This window comes from Lagenorhynchus albirostris, chromosome 2 (genome assembly GCF_949774975.1).
Source record: "Lagenorhynchus albirostris chromosome 2, mLagAlb1.1, whole genome shotgun sequence".
Lineage (NCBI taxonomy): Eukaryota > Metazoa > Chordata > Mammalia > Artiodactyla > Delphinidae > Lagenorhynchus > Lagenorhynchus albirostris.
The window spans coordinates 140,285,973-140,313,583 of NC_083096.1; the positions used below are offsets into that span (position 1 = coordinate 140,285,973).

The 27,611-nt window shown below is 56.4% G+C and overlaps 1 protein-coding gene across 3 annotated transcripts; it reads right to left on the reverse strand.

The window, feature by feature from the left end:
* Nucleotides 1-1,247: 1,247 nt before the first annotated feature.
* PCSK9 (proprotein convertase subtilisin/kexin type 9) lies at nt 1,248-23,266 on the reverse strand. Of its 3 annotated transcripts, none has more exons than XM_060139939.1 (12): nt 23,063-23,266; nt 19,709-19,900; nt 17,349-17,472; nt 13,665-13,798; nt 13,332-13,473; nt 10,162-10,358; nt 8,956-9,139; nt 8,267-8,440; nt 7,791-7,939; nt 6,509-6,686; nt 4,605-4,786; nt 1,248-3,090 (listed from the first exon to the last, which is right to left on the reverse strand). In XM_060139939.1, exons 1-12 carry the CDS (start codon nt 23,264-23,266, stop codon nt 2,872-2,874), a joined length of 2,079 nt encoding a protein of 692 aa, XP_059995922.1. In that variant the 3' UTR covers nt 1,248-2,871. The 3 variants fall into 3 exon arrangements, with proteins under 3 accessions (XP_059995922.1, XP_059995924.1, XP_059995923.1); XM_060139941.1 differs by having other exon boundaries at nt 6,509-6,728; XM_060139940.1 differs by lacking the exons at nt 6,509-6,686; nt 7,791-7,939; nt 8,267-8,440.
* Between the last annotated feature and the right edge of the window lie 4,345 nt (nt 23,267-27,611).

Sequence of the window (27,611 nt, forward strand, 5' to 3'; positions counted from 1 at the left end):
CCACCAGGGAAGCCCTCCTTTTTGTACTTTGCACTGACGGTGTGAATAAGGTCCACTCTTTAATAATGAGGGGCGGTGGCTCTTTTTCTAAGCCTTTTACTGTTTCCTCCTCTGGATACCCTGACCATTTCAGGATTCATTTGCAAAGCTGGATAAGGATGTGCTAAACTCAGACCAGTGGCCTGTAGACATCTCCCCCATGGCTTTCAGGTCTCCCAGTGGTCCCCAGCATAAATCACATCCCTGGTCAAGCTGGATTTCTTGCTGGACCCCGCAGGTCTCAGCCTCACCCCTAATGTCCTGCGTTTGCCCACATGGTTCCCCTCTCCTGGGGTGTTTGCTGCTCCAGACCTTTCTCCTGCGGTCCACACCCATTCCTCCCCAACTCCCGGTGACCAGCTGCCAACCTCTCTGCAAGAACAGTCGTTCCCTTTTCTCAGATCTTGGAGCCATCCGGGCGTGGACAGCTAAGGAACTGACCCCCGACTCTTGGGTGGTGGGCGAGGGGTGCCAGTGGGCCCACTTACACAAATGCCTGCTGGCAGTCAGGCCCTTAGCAGCTGGCCGCTCTTGAACGCGTTCCATGACACTAAATTGTCAGCAAATAGAGTTTGAGAGGATTTTTGCTTTTGCAGGCCGATTCCCTGATCACTTATAACATGGGCTGTTGAGAGCTAGGCCTTGCTTAAGACAGCTACGCTTGCCAGCCTCAGAGTGGGGCTGGGGGCCGAGGGGGGGGGGCGCATTGCATGGGATGGTTATACTTGGCCAGGTGCAAAGTCCTGAGGCTGTTCTTAATTTCAAATCATGAAAAATGACCATGGACATGATACTCACTATAGAAGCCTCAGCCACTCGTATAATTAACATATACCATAAACATTGACTCTGCACCAGGCCCTGTGCCAGGTGCTGGGAGAGAAGAATGGAAAGGACACGGGCGCCCCACACGTCTAGAACATCGTGGGGCAGAAGTTGCCAAGGAGGGGGAGCCCTGGTTGCTGGGGGGACTCGGAAGCGAGAGGAAGACGCTGATTTTATCCCAGGACGGGCACAAGTACTCAAGTACTTGTACTCAAAATACAGACGCTCCTCAAGGCTTGATTTACTCAACCACCCCACAGACCGTTATCAGGCATCTGGTATAAGCAAGGCCTCATCCTAGACAGTCAAACTCAGGCAAGAGTCATGACAAGTTGTTTTTATTTTAAAAAGTCACTGTATAATAAAAATGCTACAAAACCCAGAATAAATACCTTCAAGTTACAAAAGCAAAACAGAAATCTAGAAAAGCTGCTTGTTGTAAAAAGGCAACAGAGAGTTGTTGACAAACAGACCAAAAAGATAAATGCGTGCTTGTTTGCTTGGGTGGGGCTGGGGGTAGGGGAGCTCAAGGAGGGAGAGTTGCACCTCCCCCTTCTCCCCTTCCCCCTCCGTCCCTGCATCCCTCCAAAGCCCTCTCCACTCTGGTCCCCGTGAATCGGCCAGTGCCTTTTGCCCAGTTTTCTGTCCTTGCTCACAGGGCTACCCCAGGTCTGTGTTCCCTAATGAGCCTCTGTTATTATAAAGATGGGGGGGGGCCCAACCTGGTGCAGCAAAAAGAGCCTTGGCTTTAGGGACATATCTGGGTTTATACCCTGGTACCACCTCACTTCTTGGCTGTGTGAATGGCGGGCACCCAACCCCCACCCCTGGTTCCCAGTTTCCTTCTGAAGTGGGGATGACTGTGTACTGTGCAGGGTAGGTGCGAGGACTGGGTGAGAGGGTGGATGGAGCACGTGGCCCTCCACTGGGAACTGAAGAGTCATCCCTGGGGTGATGTCCCCCTGCAGGCTGATGCCAGGTGGACTGCAAAGCCGGGACCAGGCCAGGTGAGGGCAGCTGGGAGAAACAAAGGCACGGCCTCGTGATCACCTGGGACACATCTGGCTGCATCCGTCATGCCGCTGGTGGGTACAAGAGCTAGGAATTTTGTCAACAAGCTGTCTTCGGGAGGTGAGTCTTAACAGCAGGACTGGGAGGGCCCGTGGAGATCACCGAACTGATGGAGATCTCTCTAAAGAGCAAGGACTTGAACCAAGGCATCTTGGCAGCTGACCCTGGGCTCGTGCTTCGGGCCTCAACATCCTCATCTATCCAATGGGTATGAATATAGGCCCTGCCTTTGCCCCAGGGCTACTCTGAAACTCTTGTGAGAAGGTGGGTGGAGAAGCCCTTTGGACACTTTGAAACGTTGGCCACATGTGGGGAAGCGTCACCTCTTGTCAGTGCCACCCTGCACCCCTAGAGGCATGGAAAACTGATCCTCCACTAATTCGGGAGCCCAACAGGGCATCCCTAAAGCAGGCAGGAGATGAGGGGCCATCTCCACCTTTCACTTCCCGTGACCAATATTTGGCCCCTTCCAGCCCTCAAGCGCCTCCCTGCCTACCCACAGGAGAATGACCACCTCCTGCACGGAGGCCTGAAGACTGACTGCTCAATAAAAGTAATTCTACCCACAGTGTTGGCATCTTGGGAGCGGCTGGCAGGAAGCTGGGCACAGCCTGACCAGCGTTAATGGTGGCATGTGGACCCAGCCCCACAGCGAGGGAGGGACTGCCCGGCACCTGCAGCCCTACTCACTCAGCCTCCCATGCAGCTCAGGCCTGGGAAGGGGTGGTCCAGGCCGAGAGCTGGGGTTCTCCCAGGTGGGGAGCCAGCGCACCCCGAGTGCCAGCGCGAGAGCTCCAGAAGCAAGAGGTATCCTCTTCCCTGGGGTCCAGGCTGAGGAAGGGGGAAGGAGGAACCACTTCAAAGCCCAGCCGAGGCCTGGGACCACGGCCCCCAGGCCCTGGCCCCTTCCCCATGCATGCGTCCCGGGCAGGGCGGTCACTGGGCCTCCTGGGAGGCCTGCTCCCCTGAGGGCCGGCTCCGGCAGCAGATGGCGATGGCTACGGTGGCCTCCTCGCCCGTCCTGCCTCCTGCTCCGATGTCCCGGCCCCTCACCACACACGTGTTGTCCACCGCGTAGGCCCCCAGGGTGGGGCAGGCCCCGGGGAGGGTCCCGCAGCTGGTCAGCGTCCAGCCTCCCTCGCAGTCCACGGTGACCTGCCAGGGCCAGGGGACGAAAGAAAGCGCACGTATGGCCCGGCACACTGTGAGCCAGGCCGGGAGGGCACAGGCTGGTGTCTGCCGTGCCAACACAGACTCATCTTCCCCCGACACCATGCTTCCCACAGCCCTCCCCATCCCAGCCAGCGGCAAAGCAAAGCCTGGACTGCCCCCTCCGCTGCTCCCACCACGTCCAGTCCCTCAGGTCTGTGGGCTCCTCCTTCAGGCCCTAGCATCCTCCGTGCTCCTGCCCTGGCCGAGCCCCCACCCCCCGGGCCTGGACAGTCACCGTAGCTGTCCACCTGCCTACACCAGGCCTCCCTGCTTCTGCCCCCTTCCCTGCAGTCTTCATGGCACAGTGGCCAGAACGAACCCGCTCACACCCAGGTCAGATACCCGTTCCCCTCCCCCCACCCCAGGCTCAGAACGCTGAGTGGCTCCCAGCTCACTGGAGCAAAAACCAAAGTCCCTACTGTGGCCCTCAGGCCCCACCTGAACCCTGTCTCTGGTTCCCCCCCTCACTCAGTGCCCACCTCACTGGCCCTCTGGCTGTTCCTGGTGCTCCTTTGCCGCGGCTGTTCCCTCTGCCTGGAACACTGTTCCCTGTCCTGTCCCCCACCTTCTTAGCGAGGCCTCCCTCTCCTGAACTTCCCCTCCCCATTCTCTTCCCTGCCTTACTTTTCTCCACAGCATCTTCTAAGTACTCTGTAATACTACTCATTCGTTTACTGTCATCCCACTAGAAAAGACGCCCCAGGAGAACTTGTCAGGTTTGTATCTCCACCGCCTGGAATGGTGCCTGGAATGCCAGAGGCCTCAATACATGCTGAGCAAGTGGACCCAAGACAGCCCTTGCCCTCGAGCAATGCAGCATCCAGACCACAATCACTACAGACTTGCTCTTAAAAACCTCTCTGAGGCAGGAGAGTGGACTCCCCAGGGCTTCCTTTTAAGAAGCTCCCTGTGGCTTTTAAAAGGAGACTTAGAGAGAAGCCGTAGGGCGGGTCTGCACTGGTAGCTTCTGAGGGCCTCTCACGCCCCAGTCCCCCAGCGTGCCTTCCCTCTCTGCAAGCCCTTCCTCACCTCGCTGGCCCCACTAGCCTCTCCTCCACCTGCAGCGCTCAGCTCAGGTGTCCCGTCCTCTGGGTCATGGCTGAGTCATCCTCCCAGCAGATGTGTTAAGTGGATTAATCAGTGAATGTGTGTGGACTGCTTTTCTTATGCCATATTTACACATATTCTTCCGAAGTGAGGGAAGCATGCCCCAACAGCAGATCTCACTAAGCTGGACAAAAGCAAAAACTGGCCCGGCGACACACACACGCACACACACACACGTGATGTCCACACAGCTGCAAAAGCTGCTGACAGCACCCACCCCACAAGCTACTCCCCAGATATGTGAGGGTATGGTGGTGACACAAACACTGACCCAGAAAAGCTGCACAGGATGGACACGTGCCACCCCACGCGGCGTCCGGCTCCCGTCCCGACCCCCCGAGCCCCTTCACCTTCTCTGCAGGGCCCGGGATCCCGTGCTCCCTGACTTTGCACTCCAGACCCGGCGCGTGACAGCAGGAAGCGTGGATGCTGGCCTCCTTGTGGCCGACACACTGGTCGGGCTGACCCCATGGCCTCAGCACAGGCCGCCTGGGGGTGCCAGGGTCCTCCACCTCCCAGTGGGAGCTGCAGCCTGGGGAAGAGGAGGGCCGGCTCAAACACCTGGATGCTAAGGGTCCCTCTGTCTCTCCTCCCCACCCCATTCAGTCTCCATCTTTTTAGAGTCTGAGTCTGGAGCTGGGAAACGCAGAAACAAGTCTCGGCAGGAAAAAGGCACTACTAGCCTGAGCGACAGGACTCTTGGGTTCTCAGCTCAACCTTGCTGCTGGCCTGCTGTGTGACCTTAGGAAAGCCATACAACCTCTCTGGGCCTCAGTGTCTCAGGGAAAACATCATCTCCTCTCCACCCCGACATGGGGAGGGGGCTCCAAGGCCTGAGATGCTAGACCAGGAAATGGTATTCCTCCCCATAACCCAGCCCCCAGGCAGAAGTTCAGGGGTGAGCTTGATGTCTCTCTGGGAGACATGGGCCTCCCTCCAGAGCTCGGGAGTCAGGCACACCCCCTGGCTACGAGACCTCAGAGAGTGTTCCTAGGCTACAGCAAGCCTCAGTTTCCCTCTGTAAAAGGAAAAGGGAGGCTGCAAGGGTGAAGTGAGGACATGCACGCGGAGCCCAGCACAGCGTCTGGCACCGGGCAAGGGCTCTGCACGTGTTCGGGTCATGGTCACTGGAATGCCCGTGTGTTAGCTGCACGGCCTTGGGGAAGTCACTCAGCATGTCAGGGTGCGGTTCCCTTCGCTGTAAAGTGGGACTCTTTTGGACGTGCTTCATAGGTAGTGGGTTCTATGACTCCGATGTCTTCGAACTGGCGCGTGCCCTGCAGTTCATCTGCTGGGCGTTGCCAAAGGGGAGAGCCATCAGAACACGGTGGACTTCCCACCAAGCCAGGACCCCAATAAGATGGCCGGTGGCCTGCTGGACCTGTCCCAGCCTCTCCACCTGACTGGGCTCATCTTTCCCCTGCAAAGCCATCACCAGCTGCTCCTCCTAGAGCCAGCTCCTAACTCGTCACTCGCCCTTGTCACCCTCCTCAAACTTCAGTGTCTCCCCAGTACATACTCGATGAAGAATCAACTCCCGAGCCAGTTATTCCAGGCCCACTACCTGCCCTCTCCCCAAACGCTCCCCAGGACATCCCATGCACCCTCCAAGCAGGACAGCTCAGCCCCCTCCCGATTTGAGGGGCACCATCCCTGGATCCCCCACAAGGTCCCTACCTGCGACTTCCTGCTACCTACCCAGGGCATGTTTTTGACACAAGGTGGCCCACCCACAGTTACCTATATCAGAGAATGGATTCTAAAGCAATGGATGATAACCAGGATAGCTAGCACTTATGTTGTCCTAGCACCAAGCTAAATGCTTAGCACCCATCATCCTCATTCTATTGCTGAGGCACAGAGAAGTTAAGTAACTTGCATAGGTCACACAGCGGACGACTGGCAGAGCCAGGATTAAACCAAGGTCAGCTCCACTTTCGGATCCACTCCCTAAACTGCCCCTCATGCAATGCACTGCCTGTGGGGAAATGCCTACGATGCCCCAGCCCTGGTGCTCTAGGTGTTACGCATTTCATAGCAACCCAGTGAAGTAGGAACTGCCGCCGCCCCTCTTAGGGAGGAGGAGGCTGAGACGGAGACAGATGAGGTGCTTGCCCAGGGTCACAGGGATGGGAAGGGTAGCACTGGCCTTCACACCAGGCCGTCGGGCTCCAAGGTGGGGCCAGCCGGGTGGGGGCAGGTGCACCAGGAGCCAGAGATGCCTCCTCACCCTGGGGTGGGCCCAGCCACCTACCTGTGAGGACTTGGCCCCGCTGAGGGCAGCGGGCCTGGGTCTGCACTCCGGCTCCAGCTGGCAGAGCCGTGTGGACACGGCAGTTGGCCCGGGGCAGCAGGCAGCACCTGGCAACTGCGTAGACACCCTCACCCCCAAACGCGTTGTGGGCCAGGCAGACGCGCCTGCCCCCTCGGGCCTGAGAGCCAAAGACAGAAAGAGGAACCTGCTTTAGAAAAGGCTTCGAAACACAGGATGAGGGGGGCTGGAGGGAGCTGACTCGGGCGCCTGGTCCCAGCCCCCTGAAACGTCTCCGATGGCCTCGCGAGGGGCCAGCCGGCCCCTGAGGACAAGGAGCTCGCTTCCACCCAAGGCAGACGGTTCCGCAGATGGGCAGTTCTGGGTGTTATAAAGTTCTTCTGGACACTGAGAGTGACTTCAAAATGCAGATACAGGGGGCTGCCCTGGTGGCGCAGTGGTTGAGAGTCCGCCTGCCAATGCAGGGGACATGTGTTCGTGCCCTGGTCCGGGAAGATCCCACATGCCGCGGAGCGGCTGGGCCCGTGAGCCATGGCCGCTGAGCCTGCGCTCCGGAGCCTGTGCTCCGCAATGGGAGAGGCCACAACAGTGAGAGGCCCGCGTACCGCAAAAAGAAAAAAAAAAAAATGCAGATACAGGGAAACCTAAGACTCCAGAGCATGGACCTGGCCTGCTCAGCCCTGACCCACTCTCAGCCTCTCCCACGTGCACTCGCGTGCAGGAGGGTGCACAGTCAAGCACACTCCCAGACACTGGTTCCCAGACAGAAATGCCTGCCCGCCCCTTGTCCTCCTGGCCTAGGCACCGCCCTTCCACCAAAACACTGCAGCCAGATGGCATCTCCGCCAGGCTCTGCAGCCTTCCCATCAAGTCCCCTCTTCTGCTGCTTTGAGATTTCTCAACTGCCAGAACCGTGGAACATCTGAGTGAAAAGGGCCCTGGAGACCACTGCGTCCAGAGGCAGCGAATCCCTAGCATACGTCTGGCCCTCCCCTCCCCCGAGGCAGTGAATCCCTGGCACACACTCGGCCCTCCCCTCCCACGAGGTGGGCACGGGAATCCATCCAGTCTCATCCTGCAGAGTCTCCCGGGAACCCTCCGTGTGCCTCCCTCCTGCAGCACCCAAACCGCGTGACTGAGATACGCCCCGTTCGGCTTTAACTTGCAGACGGGCGCTGGAGTTCAGAGGAGGATGGGGCTCAGGCAGATCTGGGCCTGGAAGCGAGAACCCCACTTCACGCTCCAACGGGAGGGTACAGGTCACCTCAATGCGCTCGCCCCGCCGCTTCCCGCTCCTGGAGAAGCTAGAGCAGCCCAGCAGCTCCTCAGGGGCAGCACAGCGGGCCTCGGCCGTGGCCATCCGCGTGGGCCCCGAGTGCGCCGACCACACGGTCCTGCAGAACAGCTGCCCACCTGCAACGAGGCCCTGGGGTGAGGAGGGGTGGCTGGGGAGGGAGCCTCCGTCAGGGCTCTGCTCACAGAGGGCTCCAGATCTTTGGCTCCTGGTGGGGGAGAGGGGCCTTAAGGAATGTGATCCATTTTCCCATTAAAACAGGTCACGAAAGCCCTTGCAAAGCCCTTTCGGAGCCCGTCCTACTCAATCTCCCCCAGTGTCTAGGAGCCGGTGGCCAAATCCTCCCTCCACGGATGGGGGAGGGACAAGGTTGCCCAGGCCACACAGATGCCCTGAGACCTCCCAAGCCCCAGTCTGGATTCTGCCCGCCCTGCCGTCCTGCTGACCTGCTCCATAGGTGCTGGGGGGTAGTGTAGCCACCAGGTTGGGGGTCAGCACCCGCTGGTCCTCGGGGAACCAGGCCTCACTGATGACGTCTTTGGCAGAGAAACGGATCAGCCTCTGCCTCAGCTCAGCCAGGGTGAGCTCCGGCTCAGCGGTCAGCATCCTAGCCACGATGCCTGGTCGTGGGGCAGGCGGTGAGAGATGGTGGTGGCCTGGCCCTCCTTCCCCACCTGGGACTCCTCTCCTGGTGCACACATGAGCGTGCGCACACACACAGACACACCAAGCTGTTCTTTAGAAGTTAAACCACCTGCAATCCCGTGCTAAAAGATGGCCAGAGTAAGACTTACATCCTGCTCTCGCACCTCTGAGCCTTGGCGATGGCTGTTTTGTTTGCCAGGTAAACTCTTATTCATCCACCAAACCCCAGATGAAACGGCCCTCCTCCAGGAAGTCTTCCCTGACCTTTAGCCTGGTCAGGCGCCTCTCCCTTCCACACAGCCCTGGCTACTCCGTTTGTGCACCTGCCTCCCCCATCAGACTGAGCGTCCTTGAGGGCACCATCAGTCTGACTCGTCTTTACTCCCCCATACCCAACACAGAGCCTGGCACGCGTGGTCCTGGTGCAGACCCTGCCTGCCAAAGGGGCTGTCAGAATCATGATGACTGAGGCGGTGGGGCAGCTACTCACCAGCCACATGGGCGGCAGCCTGTGACGTCCCACTCTGTGATGTGAAGCAGGTGCTGCAGTCACTGGAGGCACCAATGATGTCGTCCCCTGGGGCAAAGAGGTCCACGCAGCGGCCAAAGTTGGTCCCCAGGACCCCCAGGGTCACCGGCTGGTCCTGAGCATTGGTGGCCCCAACAGTAATGACCTGGAGAGGTGAGGGAGTGGATGGCAGAGAGAGGAGTCAAGGAGAGGATGTAGGGAGACTGAGACCTTGCCAACTGGGCTGGCCAACTCCTGTATACCTGTTGGGCCCATTCAAGTATCCCCTCCTGAGGGAAATCTGCCTCTCCAGGCAGAGCTCTGGCACTCTCTGCCCCACCCGGCCCTGGCGCTACCCTCTGTCCCTACCAGGCACCATTCCCGAAGTCCCCGAGGTGCTTCCATTCCAGGGAGGGACCCAGACAGTAAACAGTGCAACACATTAGGTGGTTATATGTGCTAAGGAGGAAAGCAGAGCCGGCAAGGTGGAGAAGACCTGCTGGGTTTTTTCTGCTTTGTGTGATTTTAAATTCGGCAGCCAGGGAAGGTTATCCATCACTGTCAGGCTCACACGTGTGCCCCCCACCTGCCCCCTGACCCCAACACCCACCCCCCAGACTATGATATCTTTGAAGTGGGACGAGATTCCTTCCCCTTGGTCCCCCCAGTGCCCACACCGCCAGCAGGTGTCCTCGCATGTTAGTCAGAGGAATGGACGGGCGTTGGACCCACTGGGTCAACCTCTCAAGCTGAGAAGCGTCATCTCTGTGCTCATGTAGCTCCCCTGGGACACACCAATGCAGGGCCTCAGGGGGCCTTGCGGGGTGGGGCCTTACCGAGTGGACTGGGAGAGGGAGGCCGGGAGAAAGCGGAGGGAGCTATGGTGTCAATCCAGGGGACAGCAGATGGACGGAGGTGATGGGATTGGGGAGAAGGGGCCGGGGGAGTCACGAGCCATTCGGAGGGAGAAGGGCCAGGGCGTGGGGTTGGAGCTGCACTGGGGGAGGGGAGAGTTGAGGTTGGTGCTGTTCATAGTCTGGGATGGTGGAGGTTCAAGGCCCTCCTCTGCCCAGGTCGGCCCTGGCAGTCTCTGACACGTCCTTCCAAAGCCAGGCCAGTTCAGGAGCACCCCCCTTGAAGCCCCCAGGGGCCCCCCTGCCACCTTCCCCTCCCTTCGGGAGCACCCACCTCGGGAGCTGAGGCCGGGGAATAGAGACAGGCGTCATCCCTGAAGTTGCCGGCAGCGGCCACCAGCACTGCCCCCGTCCCGGCCAGCTGCTGGCAGGCGGCGTTGAGGGCCGGGCTGTACCCACCTGCCAGGGGCAGCAGCACTACCAACCGGCCCGCCGGCTGGGCCAGCTGGCTCTTCCGAATAAACTCCAGGCCTGAGAGGACAAAGCCAAGGTCACCCATGAGGAGGCACGCTCCCCCTCCCCACCCCCGCCCCCGAGGCCCCCGTAAGGGTTAATTTTACATGTCGACTTGGCGAGGCTACGGGTGTTTGCTCAGACATAGGTCTAAGTGTTGCTGTGAAAGTACTTTGTGGATGTGATTAATGTTTACATCAGTACTTTGAGTAAAGCAAATTACCCTCCATAATGGGGGTGGGCCTCGTCCAATCAGTTGAAGGCCTTGAGAGAAAAGATGGAGGTTCCCCAAGGAGGAAGGAAACCTGTGTGCACACTGCCTTCAGACTCAAGACTGCGGCATCAACTCCTGCCAGAATTGCCAGCCTGCCAGCCTGCCCTGCAGATTTCAGCCAGCCCCACAATATATGAGCCAGTTCCTTAAGCTAAATCGCCCATATGTGGTATACGTATGTATTTATAAATATAAGTATACACACACATCCTGTTGGTTCTGTGTCTCTGGACAACCCTGACTAATACACACGGGAAGCATGTTCACAACAGCAGCACTTATAAAACCAGCCAACTCCCAAACACTGATACGCACCAGGCTCCTTCTAAGGGCCTGACTATGGGAATTTACACAAGCCTCACAGTAACCTTACCATTATTTTCCCTTTCCGGGAAACTGAGGCACCAAGAGGATAAGTAAGCTTCTCAGAGGAACAGGAAGGGCCCCCTTTGCCCTGCCTCTGACCCTCACAAGCCTCGCTGCCATCCTCTGAGGGCTGGTGTACAGTAATCCTCCCCCGCCACACAGACACACACACACACACACACTCCAGTGAGTCCACACTGCCCACTGGCAGCTGTGCGACCCTGCCCTCCCATGTGTGAAAGGGTGCACTGCTGCTCAGACTGTGTCAAGGATCGAAAGACTCCTCGCCCTGGAGCTAGAGGGGGGTGGTGGGGGGACTTGATAACCCTGCCCCCTCGGGGGGGGGGTGTCATGCCTTGACCCCGGCTGCACTCCCCCGCCCCAGAGCCGAGTGTGCAGCCTGGAGCCCAGGCCCAGTGGAGACCTGGGTTCTAACACCAGCTCTGGCCCTCACGTGCCAGGGGACCCGGAGCTGACAGCTTCTCCTCTCAGGCTCCGGCTCCTGCCCCGTCAGATGGGGGTGTGGCCAGCTGACCTCTCAGAACCTTCTGGATCTGGACCTCTGGGAGGTCCCCAGGGCTGCAGCAGAGGTGGGAGTTGGGGTCCCATAGCCAGGCTCCTCTTAGGAGGAGACAGCTGCCCCTCACACCGGGAGGGGCAGAGCGGAAGTAGGAGTGGAGGTGAGGAATAAGCACGATTACAGCTGCCATTCATTAACTGTATGTATGTTTCTGTGCTCGGACTTGACACACTTAACCTCAACAATCTGCTTATAGAGGAGACCGGCGGTGACCACGAAAGTAAGAGCTACTGTTCGTGGAGCCCCTGCTCTGCTCCAGGTAACGTGCTAGGGGCCTTTCCCAAAGCGGGGACTTCTTCCCCGGAAAACCCTCCAAGCCCAGGGCGCCAGGCCTGTGGAAGGCCTTTCAGGGCACAAGCGGGCCTCCCCTCCTCTGCACACTGACCTTTGGGAATTGGCCTGCTGAGCTGAGGTCAGTGGATAAAGGGGTGGGACAGGAAGGAAGGGTCACCTGATAGGGCAGGGGATTATTGATTCTTGCCTTTAAAACCAAACAACAAAACCTGTGCTCTAGGGCTTCCCTGGTGGCACAGTGGTTAAGAATCCTCCTGCCAATACAGGGAACACAGGTTCAAGCCCTGGTCCGGGAAGATCCCATATGCCACGGAGTACTAAGCCCACGTGCCACACCTACTGAGCCTGTGCTCTAGAGCCTGCGAGCCACAACTACTGAGCCTGCGAGCCACAACTACTGAGCCAGAGTACCACAACTACTGAAGCCCACGCGCCTAGAGCCCATGCTCTGCAACAAGAGAAGCCACCACAATGAGAAGTCCGCGCACCGCAACGAAGAGTAGTCCCCGCTCGCCGCAACTAGAGAAAGGCCGCGCGCATCAGTGAAGACCCAATGCAGCCAAAAATTAATTAATTAAACAAACAAAAATCTGTGCACTAAACTGCAAAGAATTAGGGCAGAGCTCACTCACCAAGTACAAGGCAGGCACCACCAGCCCTTCCCAGCCCTTCAAAAAGGCCTATGACTACCTCTGCCAGTTCAGAGGCCAGCGTCTGACACAGGGGTCTGGGCGCTTGCAGTGGGGTCAAACTCAGAGCCAGCACCTTCCCCAGCGAGGCCACTGGCTCTGGCTGTGTGACCTTGGGCAAGTCACTTCCCCTCTCTGGGCTGATTTTCTCAACTGTTTAACAGGCTCACAATATCACCCTCAGGGTATGGAGTACAAAGTCCTTTGCTCAAGGTCTGGCCACAGGAGGGACTCAGTAAGTGAGAATTCCCAGCCTCTTCTCTGTCCACAGGCCTCCCAGGGTCCTAGCTCTAAGCTGGACCTTGCCAGAGGTGACTGGATGGATGCAAGAGTCTGGAAAAAGTCTTCTGCCAGTTCCTCTACCAGGTCTACCCAACCAGGGCTCCAATCATTCACGAGGAGTGAGTCCTCCCGTGTTAAGCAGAAGATGGGGAAAGTTTGCTTAGATCACCTCGAGGGTACATCCAAATCTAAAGTAACATGGCAAGAGACGCAACTATTTTAAAAGATCTGGAAAGGGGAGCAGTGTGAAACTGTAGAAAGACCACTGACTAGGGGTCCAAGCTGCAGGACCTGCCTGGGCTGAGCCCTGCCCCTCTCAGGGCCTCAGTTTCTCCATCGGCACTCATGCCCCCTGGGGGCCCTGCCCACACTGACACTCTGGGACTCTGCCTCTGGGGCAGAGGCTGCCTTGGTCTCGTCGGTCAGGAGTCAGTTCTCTCTGGGCTGAAGCCCCGTCCCGTGCCGGGTCTGGAGGCAGAGACAGCACGCCCGGAGCCGTCACTCACCTGTGAGTGTGCTGCTCACCGTGCCCTTCCCTTGGCAGTTGAGAACACGCAGGCTGCGCAGGCTGGCGCCCTTGGCCACGCCAGCATCCCGGCCACTGACCACCCCTGCCAAGTGGGTGCCGTGGCTGTCACACTTGTTCGCCTGCTCGACCAATACAAGACCCGAGTGAGAAAACTCAACCACCCTGTAATAATATCAGGGAGTGACCGGACAGACGTCCCCACCCACAACTGACGGCAGGGGCAGTGACAGCTGCGGAGGCCAGCGGGGGTGCGGCTGTGGCACTCCGGGGGTGGCACCAACTCCAGGTCGGGGATGAGGGCCATGCTCACCTGTCTGTGGAAGCGTGTCCCATCCTCTTCAGGCACGTTCTCGAAGTCAGTGACTACCACCCTGCCCTCAATTTCCCGGTGGCCACTTTGGATACTGGTGTCTAAGAGATATACCTCCACCAGGCCACCTCCAGCTTTCCAAGGTGAGGTTTGTTCGAAAGGAAAGAATAACCGTGAGGTTAACGTAATAGTTAACACATATAAATTGTTTACCATGTCTCAGGCGCTGCTCTAAGCACCTTACATACGTCAACTCAGAAAATCCTCTCCAGGTACATACTTTTATATCTTTATATCACAAACAAAGAATGTGAGGCACAGAGAGGGTAAGTAACTGTCCAAGGTCACATAGGTGGTGATGGTGGAACCAGCAAGAGAACCAAGTCGTCTGGCTCCATAATATTAATATTAATATGAAATAACAATATGAACACTCGAATGGCAAAAACTATGCCAAGCCGCTACTTAAAATTTTTCACAGCTCCCCAAACCTGAGGCCACAGAACTTAAAGACAGAACAGGATTTGACAAGTAAAAGGAGAATAACAGGCCTGTATGGCCACCTGAGCAGGTCAGCTCATTTCACAGAGAGGAAACCGAGGCTCAAGGAGGATGCGCGGACCTGGGCCTCCTGGCTCCAAGCCCATGCTTTCTCCACTCCACCAGGTGCCAGGACGGCTCAACGGTGGCTGGTTCCAACTGACACAAGTTACAGCCTCAGAGAAAACAGCAGTATTGGAAGTTCACCAAAAGCCTACCACCTACACACTTCATCATTTCTAGTTGGGTCAGTTCAGATTCTCCAGAGGGGAAAAGCGGCCTCAAGAGGAGTTATCCCTAAGGGCAAAGGGACCTGCGAGTGGCCTCTTACAGCCTCTGAATCAGTGCAGGGAGCTCTGCAGCCTCTGGCAGGTGGGCGCCCAGTCCTGCCTGCATCCCTCCAGAGCAGGGAGCTTTCTCTCTCCCACAGGACAGTCCCTGCCACGCCTGAGAAGCTCGGAAGGCAGCCAAGTTCTCCTTCTCATCTCTGCCCAGGAGGCCCCTGACCCTGACCCTCTTGCCTCTTCCCCACAGGCCACACCCCTTCCTGCCTCAGGGCCTCTGTCCTTGTTTGTTTCTCCGCTTGGACATGCTCCCCTCGGTGGGGCTAATGATACCCACGGCGGGGCTTGGCTGAGTGCCACTTCCTCCAGGAAGCCTTTCCTGACTCCATACTCACAGCTGTCCAGACTCCTTCGCAGCTCCTACCCCATCCAGACTACCGGTGTCATGTAGCTATCTGTGTAAGCAAAGGATTAGCCTTCATGCACTAGAAGCTCTGGTGGAGTGGGGGGGGGGGGGGGGGCGGGGCGCGGGCAGAGACCAAGTCCATCTTGTTGGTCTTTGTGTCCCCAGCACCTAGCACAGTGTCTGGAGCAGAGTGGCTACTCGAGAACTCACTGTGGCATGGAAGGAGAGGAGGGGGAGGGCTGAAATGACAGCACTCTCACTCTATACCAGACACGGCTGGAGGCTCGCTACAGAATAAAGAGCATTAACCCCAACACAGCCCCCCACGTAGGACTGTCATCACCTCCCGTTTTTGCAGAGGAACCTGAGGCTCATTCAAGCTCACACAGCTTGAAAATGCTGAAGTCTGGGTTTGCGCATGGCAGTTGGCTCCAGAGCCTGTGCTCGTCAGCCCTTTGCCAGGTGGCCTCTCTGTGAAGGAAGGGTCTGCTCCTGGCCGGGTGCGCCACTCTCCACTCATCTGCATGGTGCCCACTCCGCCCCACTCCGACCCAACAGCCCCCGGGGGGCCTCGTCCAGCCAAGCCCTTCTGTGACTCCTGATGGACTCCATGTTCCTGCCTTCCATCCCCCCCACCTCTCACAGCCACTGGGCGCAGGAGGAGGGTAAGGCAATCCGTGGGCATCCCAGTGGGGAAGGAAAGGATCGCACGTCTGCTTCTGGCCTGGGGGAGGGCAGTGGGTCCAACGGTCACCCCAGAAAACTATGTCCACATTCTAACCCCTAGGACCTATGATCATGACCTTATTTGGCAAAAGGGGCTTTGCAGACGTGATTGTTAATGACCTCCAAACGAAATCATCTTGGATTATCCCGATGGGCCTTAAATCCATTGATGTGTCCTCATAAAAAAACAGAAGAGGAGAGATACACAGAGCAGATCCTATGAAGGAGGCATGGACAGGAGTGATGCAGCCATAGCTGAGGAACGCTGCGGCCACCAGAAGCTGGAAGGGGCAAGGGAGGGTGCTCCCCTAGAGCCTTTGGGAGGAGCTTGGCCACTAACACTTTTACTTCCGACCGGAGAGTACATTTCTATTGCTTTAAGCCACCGGTGTGTGGTACTTCGTTAGGGCAGCCCTAGGGAACTAATTTAGGGGCTGTGGCCTTCTCTCTCTCCTGCTTGGCTCGGTGTCCCCCGGAACCCCCTGCACAGCATCCCCTCCCCATTCCCCGTACTAGCCGGCTCCGGGAGGTCCCTGAGTCGCAGATGTGGAAGGTGGGGTCTCTAGGGTCTCTGCCTAGAAAGGAGCAGCCTGCGGTGGGGAAAGGCAGGCTCTTCCTGCAAAGGGCACCCCCTCCCTGGCCACAGGCTGCCCAGACCGGTCAGCACACCCTGCCCGACCAGGCCCCGCACCTCTGCCGCTGCCAGCCCTGGGGTTGATGCTCCACACTTCCTACTCATCTCCCATCCTGGCCGCGAGCCCTGGGAGGCCCCAGGTCTACCGTCTGTCACGATGACAGCAACTCAGAACCCGCCTAGCCTTTCAGTTCCCAAAGCATTTGTACATCAACAACCTCACAACACCCTGTGAGGACAGGATGGGGTTACTGTGCCCCTTTCACAGCCGAGGAAGGGGAGGATCCGACCCCACGTGAGCCAGTCAAGGACGGAGGCTGGACGCAGCCCCAGGTCTGGCTGAGTCCTGGAGCACCCCTGCATCGTCTTTCCGCTGAGCTCCAGACCTCATGCTGCGTGCGGGCTTCTCAGGCTGAACACGGGCCAGCCAAAACCCCTGATCTCCCCAAACCAGGTGTCCTTCCCTTCTTCCCCAGCTCAATAAATGTCACCTCCACCCCCCACAAGGCCCTGCCCAAGCCCAGGCCACTTTCCTTGGCCTCTCCTCCTCCTGGCCAGGCCACCCCAGGCAGAGGGAAGAGTCGGGGGAGAGGCGTGGAGGGGACACACAGAGTAGCCCACGCGGGGAACCCCAGGAAGCCTAGCGATGCTGAAGGGAGGCGCAGGGCAAGGCAGGACACCAGAGACCAGCTGGGGGCGTGGCAAACAGGGCTTATCTGTCCCGTTATGGGGTCCAATCCTGTCCTCAAGGCACTGGGATCACCCAGACCTGTGGGCCTTAGGGGGTGTCAAGGTCAGGTTTACCCTCTCCCCACCTGAGTGCAGCCTGATGGGCCAAATGGCAAGAAGAGGCAAATGTGAACTTTTAGAAGGTGGGAGAGGGGCTCATTTAAAGAAACAGACTTCTGCATTGTACCTGGGGCAGAAGGAAGGCAGGGCATGGGGGCTGGATTGGGTGGAATGGGACAGAAAAGGAGTCAGCAGAGTGTACTGAGCTCTAACGCCCCTGGGAGGTGAGGACCATAGACAGGGAGGAGAGAGCGGCATGTGGCCTCCGCGGGGATGAAGAGGCGCAGGGAGCTTGGGGCCCTTACTAGGAGCGTGGTGTTCATCCGCCTGGCGCCGCGCAGGGAGAATCCGCTCTAAGTTCCACGGGATACTCTGGGCAAAGACGAGGGAGTCCTCCTCGATGTACTGGACGTGGGGCAACGTCAGGGCCTGCAGAAGGCAGAGAGGTGGGGCTCGGCTTCAAAAGCCATTTGGCTGACAGCAGCCATAGCCACAGCCCTTCACCTACCTGATCAAGCCTGTCCCGGGTCACATGCCAGTCCCATACCTGTCCCCTCCTGGTGTGGTGTTTCCTCGCTCAGGTTGGGGAGCCCAGCACCCGCCAGCACAGAGGATGCCTTTTAGGAAGGATTCTGAATTTGACATGCCACCTGGGGAGCCAGGCAGTGCCCAGGCCCTGGGGAAGGCTGGACCTGGACTCCACGCCCAGATCATGATGCCCTCACTGGCCATTCTGTTTCCCCAAGACCGGTTCCCACCCTTCTCCACCGTGCAAGGCGTGGGGAGGCTGACCCTGCAGACGGCAGCACCCAGGCCTCCTTGCAGTGACTTCTGGTTGGGATCAGTCAGAGGGAGGCCCAGAAGGAGTTTTGGGGGATGAGAGGGTGTCTTCACCCCCTCTCTGTTTTGGTGCAAGGTTCCCACGGTGGCTACATCCTTTGGTGACCACGGCTCCCCCGGGGCAGCCCCTGCTCCACAGCTCCAGCTCCCACCTGGCAGAGAAGACACTATTCCCTCTCCTCGCCCATCAACTTGTCAGGAAAACTCATCCCTGGGTGCCTCAGTGTCCCTGTGGGCTTCCTTAACCTGTCCACACCTCCGTGAGTTTCTGTGCTTAGCATCTGCTTAAATACTTGACGATCTCATTTAGTCCTTCAAGAACCGTTCCTACTTTCATGCCAGCTTACAGGTTGGGGACTGAGACTCAGGGGGTGAAGAAAATTGCCCAAGGTTAGACAAACTAGTAAGGGTACGTGACCCCAGGCTGGCGCGATGCCAAAGCCCAGCTCTTGAGTGCACATGTCTGTGGCCTGCAGATCAGCAGTGTCTCTCCTCTGAGAAGCTGCCTGGCCTTCGGGGCTCATGCGTGCCATCTGGCTCTGTGGGCATCTGATTCCTTCCCCCGCACTGTGCTGGGCATATCATCCCCCATTTAACTGACTGGCCATCACTTCTCAGTCTCTCTTTCTGAACTGTGAGCTCAAGGGAAAGGGCTGGTGATCCATCCTCATGTCTGTAGCACATAGTAGGTGCTCATTAAATATGGGATGAGCAGACTGATTGAAGGCATAAACTTGATGTTTCTGCTATTAGACTAAGGGATTGGACCCTGTCTAATCCATGTCATTGTCCCCACAGGACTTAACACACTGTAGTTGTTCAGCCACTGTATGCTGAATGGAATGAAACTATGCAGTGGTAGTACAGTGGAGCAAGGAGGCCTGGGCCTAGATTCTCGTTTTGCCGGTTATGTGTTGTGTGACCTCAGGCAAGACCCTGTCCCGTTCTGGGTCTCAGTGTCTGCAGGAGGCTATGAAGCACCCCAGCCACGCGGAGAATCAGTATGAAAATGGGAACCATGTGTTCTCATCAAGTTAGGAGGACAGGGGAGGGGGGTGTGTTGGGAGGAAGGGAGCAGAGGCTAAAACAAGAAAAGGGTTGTTTTTTGTTTTGTTTTGTTTTTAAAGGTACATTTGCCAAATTCTCTTCTGCCTTTTTATTAAAGCTACAAATGTTACATCCATCAACTCGCTTCAAGCGGAGCCCCCTTTCGCAGGGAACCTCACCAAGAAAGGTTTTTAAGATATGCATTTAAAGCACTAGGGCCAGGATGAGGAGAAGGGAGGCCAGAAGTCCTCAACTACCCATGCCTGTTCTGCCCCTGCACCAAAGATGTGGCATCAGGGTCGGGCTGGAGGGGGAACAGCCTCCCTGTCCTACAGGAGGAACCTTCTGAATAGCATCAGTTTCAAAGGAATTTTGGATCCTTGAGTCATGTTTTAATAAAATGACTCTGGCCCCACTAATGTCATAGGGCCTTGTTCCTGTAGGGTTCTCATAGGCAGCAAGTTCACCAACACAAAGACAGCCAGAAGACAGACCACTGGGTCTGATCCCAGCTCTGCCTCTGGCTGTCTGTGTGGTCCCTTCTGAACCTTGGTCTCCTCATCTCTCAGATGAAGATGAGGTACCATTGAGGTATGGCCAGGCTTGAAGGGCATCCTGTACCGAAGGCCAGGAGCCACTATGCTTGGTACTCAGTAAGCGCTCTGTGAACACTTGCTGCCTCCTGACGGTCAGCCATGGGCACACCCAGGACAGTGCCCTGTATGCATGAGACAGCCCAGCCCTTTCGGGAAGCGGCCCGCCCAGAGACGGAGCTCACCAGCTCCAGCAGGTCACCGCTCATCTTCACCAGGAAGCCGGGGACAAGGTCGTGGAAGACGTGCAGGATCTTGGTGAGGTAGCCGCGGTGGGCGGCCTGGGCCTGCAGGCGGCGGGCGGTGCGCTCCGTCTGCGAGCGGTGGGTCTCTTCCTTCAGCACCACCATGTAGGTGCCTGGCAGCCTCCAGGCGTCCTGGCCCCCAGTGAGGAGGAGTGACATGATGACATTAAAAAAAGAAGGGTGCTGTGAGTGCTTCATCCACCTCTGTTTACAAGTTAGAATTACAGCAAAAGAAACTCCATAGAGTACAGGAAGTATAAAGAGAAGTCACCAAATTAGGACCCCCAAACCACATAGAAGCCAACTCTTAGCAGTAACGTAACATATACCACACTTTCATACTTGACAGTCAGGCAAAAACGGGAACCGTGGGCCACAGTCAACACCAGGTTCTCGTCTGCACCTGCACCTAGCTCTCTGTGGGGCCGACCAAGGCCTGGCCACCCTTGGAGGTCCTGCCTGAAGGCCACCTCCTGCCGAAGACCTTCTTAATTACACCTCCCTTTCCCCATGTCTCAATTTGAAATAATCAATTCCTCCCGGTTCTAGTACCTCCCTGACCCCCTCTGGAAGCAGTCCAAAACCATGGCCTGAATCCCAACCTCAATATTTACTGGCTATGTGGCCATGGGCAAGTCATTCAACCTCTCTGAACCTCAGATATCTCCTCTGTGGTGTGGGGAACATAATACCTATGACACAGGCCTGCTGGGAAGGCCAAGAGACATCGTTGTGTAAAGCATCTAGCAAACAGAAGGGAGGATAGAGTGAGCAAAGGCAACACTTCTCACATGGGATAAAAGACTCAAGGCCATGGTCTGCAGGAGCAGATCTGTTTGCTCTTAGCTCTTATCTGCTCCCACTGCTCTCAAACAGACACAACTGTGCTCAAGAATCTTCAGTGGCTCCCCATAGCCTGACAAAGTCCAAACTCCATGCTGCCCCTTGGTCCCCCCTGCAACCTACCTCCGTAGCCTAATATCCCACATCTCTATACGTGCACCAGAGTAGAATACAGTCTACAACCCTTTATCCAAAGTCTTAGGGTCAAATGGGTTTCAAGATTCAGAACTTATTTGGACTTTAGAAAGGTAGTAATAGGCAATCAGGGTGCTCAGAGGCGTCTGGAGCAACATATTGTAATCTATGCAGCAAAATATAGGAATATAAATATTTACATCCGTGGGATAACTTATAAATAACCTCATGTCAGTTCAGGTCAGGTTACCACAAAATAAATTACAAGAAACCTTTTGGGTTTCAGAACATTTTACATTTCAGAAGGGAGATAAGGAACTGTGGACATGTGCTCCCTATTCTCCACCTCTAGCTTTCCCAGGTCTGAGCTATTGTTCATGCTACCCCCTTCACCTAGAATAAAATTCCCCTGCCACTTTTATTTAAACTCTTATTTATGCTTCAAAGGCCCATCTAAAATGCCCTCAGCGAAATGAAAACCTAATGAATTGGGAGGACACTTTGTGCACTGGAAGGAGACTTGCCCTAGAAGCCTAGTTCTAATGCATCAGGGGGGTGAAACCCCTCTCTCTGGGTCTCAGTTTCTCATGAATAAAATAAAAGGATTGGTCTAAAATCTTTCTCTGCCTGCCAAAAATATTGTCATTACAAATTCAATCTCTACAAAATATCCATTGAAGCAATGAATAAATGAACTTCTGGAGGTTCTTGCTCCAAACTTCCGCTGGGGAAGAAGTACCCTCAAGCACCTGTTTTAATTGGTTGTCCGGCCTCTGCTTACACACCTCTCAGGATGGGGTATTTACTACTTCTAGAATAGTTATTTGGGGGCAGTGACTTGAAACGCCCTTTCTCAACCTTGTCACAACCCATCAACATCCTTCTAGACGGTGAAAGGCTCAGGGAACAAGGAAGAAGGTGCTATGAGCTGAGTAAACTTCACTCTTCTGTGAGAGCCAGACTGAAGAAGAGAGATCCCTCCCCTCCTGCCACTAACACAGGACACAGGCAACACTGAGGGCCTGACACCCCTCTGCACCCAGCACACTCAGGCAGAGGAGCTGGGGCAGAAGCGCAGGCCAGGTGTCCATTAGCCTAGAACTTCCCCTCTGCCCCGGGACCTGCAGTTTGGAGCAAAAAGGGCATGACTGGGAGGTCGCACTGCAGCAAGGTAAATAGCTACCTCCTACAGTGCTCTCTTCATTGGCTCACATGGTGGGGAGGTCACTCATGTGGGCAACAGAGCCCCTTTCCCTTCATTCCTCCATCTGCCCAGCACTGACTCTTCACAACAAACCCTCGGGAAGGACTGTCACCTCCCTTTTAAAGATAAGGAGAATGGAGGCTCGGAGGTTAAGTGACTTGCCATGCACCACTCAGCTAGTGAGTGATGGAGCCAGGATTCAACCCCAGAGCTGACTCCAAGCCCGGTAGCAGGACCTCAGTTGAGCCCTGGGAAGGTTATAATTGGAGGGAAACAGCAGTCCCAACCCTGGGCAGGAGCTCCCATAGCCCAGCGGCCAGGCGCTGGCCTTGATCTCCAGGAAACTCGCCCCACCCACTCTGGGCGGCGTTTGAGTGGGCTGCGGCTACCAGGCTCCTTCTTTCCCGAGAGCACCAAACAAGCCCTTCCCAGACGAGCCCAAGGACCCCAACGGGCCTGGAGAATAACTCCGTCCCCTCCCCTTCAGTTTTGTTCTTTTCTTCAGCTGAAAAAGATGCAATCCTAGAATGTGAGTTTTGTGTCATGAAGAAATTGCCTCCCGCCACTATCATTCATTCGCCTTCTCTCCTGCTCCACCCCTGTCACAGTAGCGCCGTCTCGTCCCAAGACCCCCAAGCCCACCCCCTCCCACACTCCCCACACACACTCTGCACTACCCAGATTTCCCGATCCGCGTCAGGACGCATACTAATATCTCCTCTCTGCCCGGGGCCGTTCTAAGCACGTTTCGGGCATTAGCGCCTTGACCCACCCGAGCCTCAGTGGTGAGGCACGTCCAGGATCTGAGCAGGCGATCCTGGAGGTGCTCTGCTCGTCCTACCTGGTGCCTACCAGTCTCCGAGCCCCGTGCACCTTTCCCCCGCAGAGCGCACCCCAAAGAGCCGCCGTGCCCGTTCTCCCCACCACCGCGCCCGCAGTCCCCAAGATCCGCGCCAAGCCCGTCCTCGGGTGAGCAAAGCCCCCCCAACCAGTGACTTTCACTCCAGCCCCTCCCTTCCGGGGTGTGGGGTGTCACTGAGGTCAGAGAGGATACGCCCACCGCCCGGGTCCCCGCGCGGGTTCGCCCCCGCCTCCCACCCCGGCGTCCGCACCTTTGCGCAGCGGTGGAAGGTGGCGGTGGTCACGTTCTGGGCCGTGTCAGCCGAGCTGTCCTCCTCCGACCGGAAGGCGAGCACCAGCTCCTCGTAGTCGCCGTCTTCGTCCTCCTGCGCGCGGGCGCCCGCGGGTCCCAGGAGCAGCAGCAGGAGCAGCAGCAGCGGCGGCCACCACGGCCGCCGGGAGCTCCCCGTACCCATCGCGGGGAGAGGAGAGGTTTGCGTCGGGCGGGGAGACCCGGGGGCGGCGCGCGGGCCAGGCCCGCAGCGCCTGTGCCTCGCGGCGGGGAGCCCGATGCGAGCTCGGGACTCGAGCCCCGGCGGGGACGCGCGCTGGGCCGGGCTCCAGGCCTCCCGGTTCGGGGCTGCGCCAAGGAGACGCTTGCCGGCCCCGGGCCGTCTCACTGCCTGGCTCGCCCCTCCTGGCTCGGACCCGACCTGAGCCTGAGCCCGCCTGCAGCCGCGCGCGCCTCGACGCAGCGGCGGAAACCTTCCGGGGTGTGGGTGCGCGAAGCCCAGGGTCCGGGAGATCACGCCACCTGAGCCCTATCGGATGATCCTACCTGATTAAATATTAACGGAGCCCCCGGACTGAAGGATCGGGTTTCGGCCTCGCTCCCCCTCCCCCTCCCCACCCCCACCCCCAAACGGCGTCAGATTACGCTCAGAGAGAAGACAAAATCCCAAATCTTAATTGGGCTGGAAAGCAGTTCCCGCGCTCCCGAGACGCCTTCTCCCCGCCCCTCAACCCGAGACCTGCGAGCTGTGCGGGGCACCAAGTTCGGCTGAGCCCACCTCGTCGAGCGTTTCCGGGCTCTGCCTTGGCACTGGCCAGCCAGCCCCCTCGCCTACCCCCCGAACGATGTTAAACCACTCCATCGGGTCCTCCTCCTCGCCGCCGCCGCCAGTGACAGCGGACCCCTCGCTGCCCCCAGCCCCCAAGTCTTTCCGCAGGTCTGAGCGTGCCATCCTTCTAAACTCAGCCCCGACCCCTCTCGGGCCTCTGCCCCGTATGCACCCGGCACACCCAACCTCACCAACTAGCCACTCCTTGAAGTCCTGTTGCTTTTGACTTCCAGCCAGCACTAATCAAACATTTCAAGGGATTTATTCTACAAATATTTCTGGTTTTAATCTGCAGAGATATCATACGTGTACATTCAAGAATTCCATTGTAGGGACCTCCCTGGCGGCCCAGTAGTTAAGACTTCACCTTCCAGTGCAGGGGGTGTGGGTTCGATCCCTGTTCGGGGAGCTAAGATCCCACATGCCCTGCGGCCAAAAAACCAAAACATAAAACAGAAGCAATATTGTAACAAATTCAATAAAGACTTTTAAAATGGTCCACATCAAAAAAAAAATCTAGAAAAAAAAAAAAAGAATTCCACTGTAGCACAAGCTCAGTGTTCCAAACGATTTGGTTTGCAGATTTAATTTACACACCATCGCCAAGAACATGACTGGACGAGGGTCTGGTGAGCAGCTGCTGCCTGCGGGAGGATGTGGAGGCCAGCAGCCCCAGGCCTCGGGGTTGATGTGTCACACAAAGCCAGGCATCCTCCCAGAAGGGCCACACGGTGTAGAAACTGGAGGCTTCCTGCTCCCACTTTGCAGCTGATTAGCGGGTTCTAGTGAAAATGACTTGCTCTGAGCCTGGGTCACTGGACTCCAAAGTCAATGCCCTTTCCACCTTGTTTGCAGACACCTCACACCGGAGGCCAGGGCCAATTGAACAAAGACTGTGCAGCCAGTGGGCTGACAGCGACCTCCGCAAGGTCAGGGTCTCCTCCACTTTGTTCTCCCCTGGAATATCCCACCATCCCTGGCACAGAGTAGGAGCTCATTAATTTTTTGCTGAGAGAGGAAGCTCGAGGCTCTCAGCGGGCAGCGGATGCGCCCTTTCCTGTCGCCTGTAAAGAGAACTGTATTTGAAACCTGCTTTTGGCGGCTTCCTCATCAAAGGCCTCCTCTTTTGGGAGGTGGGAGCAAGGTTTCCCTGATGCTCCCCTTGGGGACCCTGGGGTCTCACCTATCAGCAGATGATCAAGCACGTGCACAGAGGGACACGATGTCAACAGGCTGAGAAAGGCGGGGGCACTGTCGAGTGTGCAGTGGGTGTGTTTGGATGGAGATGGGGGACCAAGGAAGCCCCGCAGGCACCTTGGACTTTGCAACAGATGGACCCCGAGGGCAGTCCCTCCTCATCCCGCATCCTCCACTGCACTCTTTGAGGCGGCAGCCCCACCCTGGCTTCCTGCCACTTGGCAGGGCTTTTGTCCCTTGTTAATTACCCTCCCCCAAGAGTTGCCCAAAGCAGTGGTGTCAACTCCTCCCTCTTCTCAGATGCACCCCCCCTTGCTCAGACCAGCTGACAACCAGCCTACCCACCATCACCACCACCACCAGAGATGCAAAGATGCAGGGGTCAGGGTAAGACAGAGCCTCTTCCAGGTCTTTCCCTCCGAGTTCTTCCTGGACCAACACCCACCCTTCCCTCCTCCTTCCTTCCTTTCTCTTTTAGGGCAGAAGGGACCATCTTCCTGTCCACAGAGGACCCTCCCCTGCCCCAGTCAGGCTTCCTCAGGGATCTGCGTCCACCATCTCGTCTCCCCTTCTTACCGCCAAATCCCTCATCTCCTGTTATTCTTCCTCTTCACCACATCAGATTTCTCAAGGCTTCTCCACCCCCCAAACCCCTTCCCTCAAAATGGCCCTCTCCCCTTGACTCCCACTCACAGTCACGATAGACAGAACCCGCTATTTACGCCCTGTACTTCCCCAACCTCAGAAAACTTGGAGTCTGCAGTCACTATTGCCATGAGTGTACATTAGGCCAATTTAGCAGTGTCAACATTCCGAACGGGCACACTCTTTTTGGGGAGGGACCCATCCTTTTTGTGTGTATGTTCGTTTAAAAAGACTTTTACAGGAAAATGTGTTTTTTTTTAATGTGAGTAGTTCAAAAGTATATACAGTGAAAAGTTTATCTCCCTCCCATTCCTAACTGTCCCCCTCCACCTTCCCAGGGGCAACCCCTGTTACCCATTGTAGTGGGTCGAACAGTGTCCCCCCCCAAAAAGATCTGTCCACTCCTAACCCCTGGTACTTGTGACTGTGACCTTATTTGGAAAGAAGGTCTCTGCAGATGTGATTAAGCTAAGGATCTCCAGATGAGATCGCCTGGGTTTAGGATGGGCCCTAAATCCAATGACTGGTGTTAGAAGAGAAAAGGGAAGGAGATTTAAGACACAGAGGGACACAGGGAAGAGGACCATGTGAAGATGTAGGTACAGGTGGGAATGATGCATAAACCAAGGAAAGCCAGGACCCACCAGAGGCTGCGAGGGGCGGGAAGGGATTCTTCTCAAGAGGCTGCAGAGGGAACGTGGTCTTGATTCCAGATTTCTGGCCTCCAGAACTGTGAGAGAATACATTTCTGTTGTTCAAAGCACCAAAGGTTTTTCCTTGTAATTTGTTACTGTAGCCCTTGGGAACGAGTTAGTATACCCATTTATTGTGTCACTTTTCAGATATGTTTTTATAAAAATACTTTTAAACATTTAACATGTTAATATTTATGGCTCATTTTTAACTTTTTGTTTACATGGGCAAGGTGGAGAGGGGCCTCTTCGTCTTTTTCGATCCTGGGGTCTCTATCGTCTTACTCCAGCCCTAATCTGCGGGTTACGACTATGTCGGTGCATCTGCGTCTGCTTGGTCATTTCTCTGGTGGCAGACGATTCCGTTCTATGTATGTTCCAATCTCTGACTGATGGGTGTGCCGACTGTTTTCTGCCTTTTGCTGTTACAGACAAAGGAGCAGTGCCTCGCCTCATCCATGCCTCTTTGCACATGCGTGAGCCTCTCTGTTTCATATATTTCCAGAAGTGGAATTTCTACGTGAAAGGCACGTGAATGTTTGATGCTGATATAGTCCCACCAGCATCGCTTGGGGAATCCATCAGCATAGGCTAGGTTCTGCTTCAGTTACGCACAACCCCCAAATCTCAGTGCTTCAAATGACAAAGGCTGGTTTCTTTCTCACACTGCATGTCCACCGCAGGCTTTGCTCTCGATCCCTGCTTCAGACTGAAGAAGCCACCTTTATCTAGAACTTTGCTGAATCCACCAAGGCAGGAGGGAAGCGGAAGTGGTGAATCACATGCAGCTTCCGCCCAGAGGTGACCCACACCCCTTCCACCCACATTTGTTGATTGACATTTGACTTTACGGCATTTGACTCCATAGGAAATTTTATTTTCTCTGGAGTCAAATTTATCAGTCATCTACTGAATGATTTCTAACTTTTGTGCTGTGCTTAGAAAGGCCTCCCCCTTATGAAGATCATATAAAAATTCTCCTTTTTGAAAACGTTTAAATCTTGGCCTCAGCTGGAATTTATTTTGCATAATGAGTGAGGTTATTTTGTGGCAAGGGGCTAACCCATTGCTCCAATACCATTTATTCAATAACCCACCTATTCTCCAATGGTTAGAAATGACACCTGAGCAGCAACTAAATTCCCTTATGACTCAGCAGCTATTTC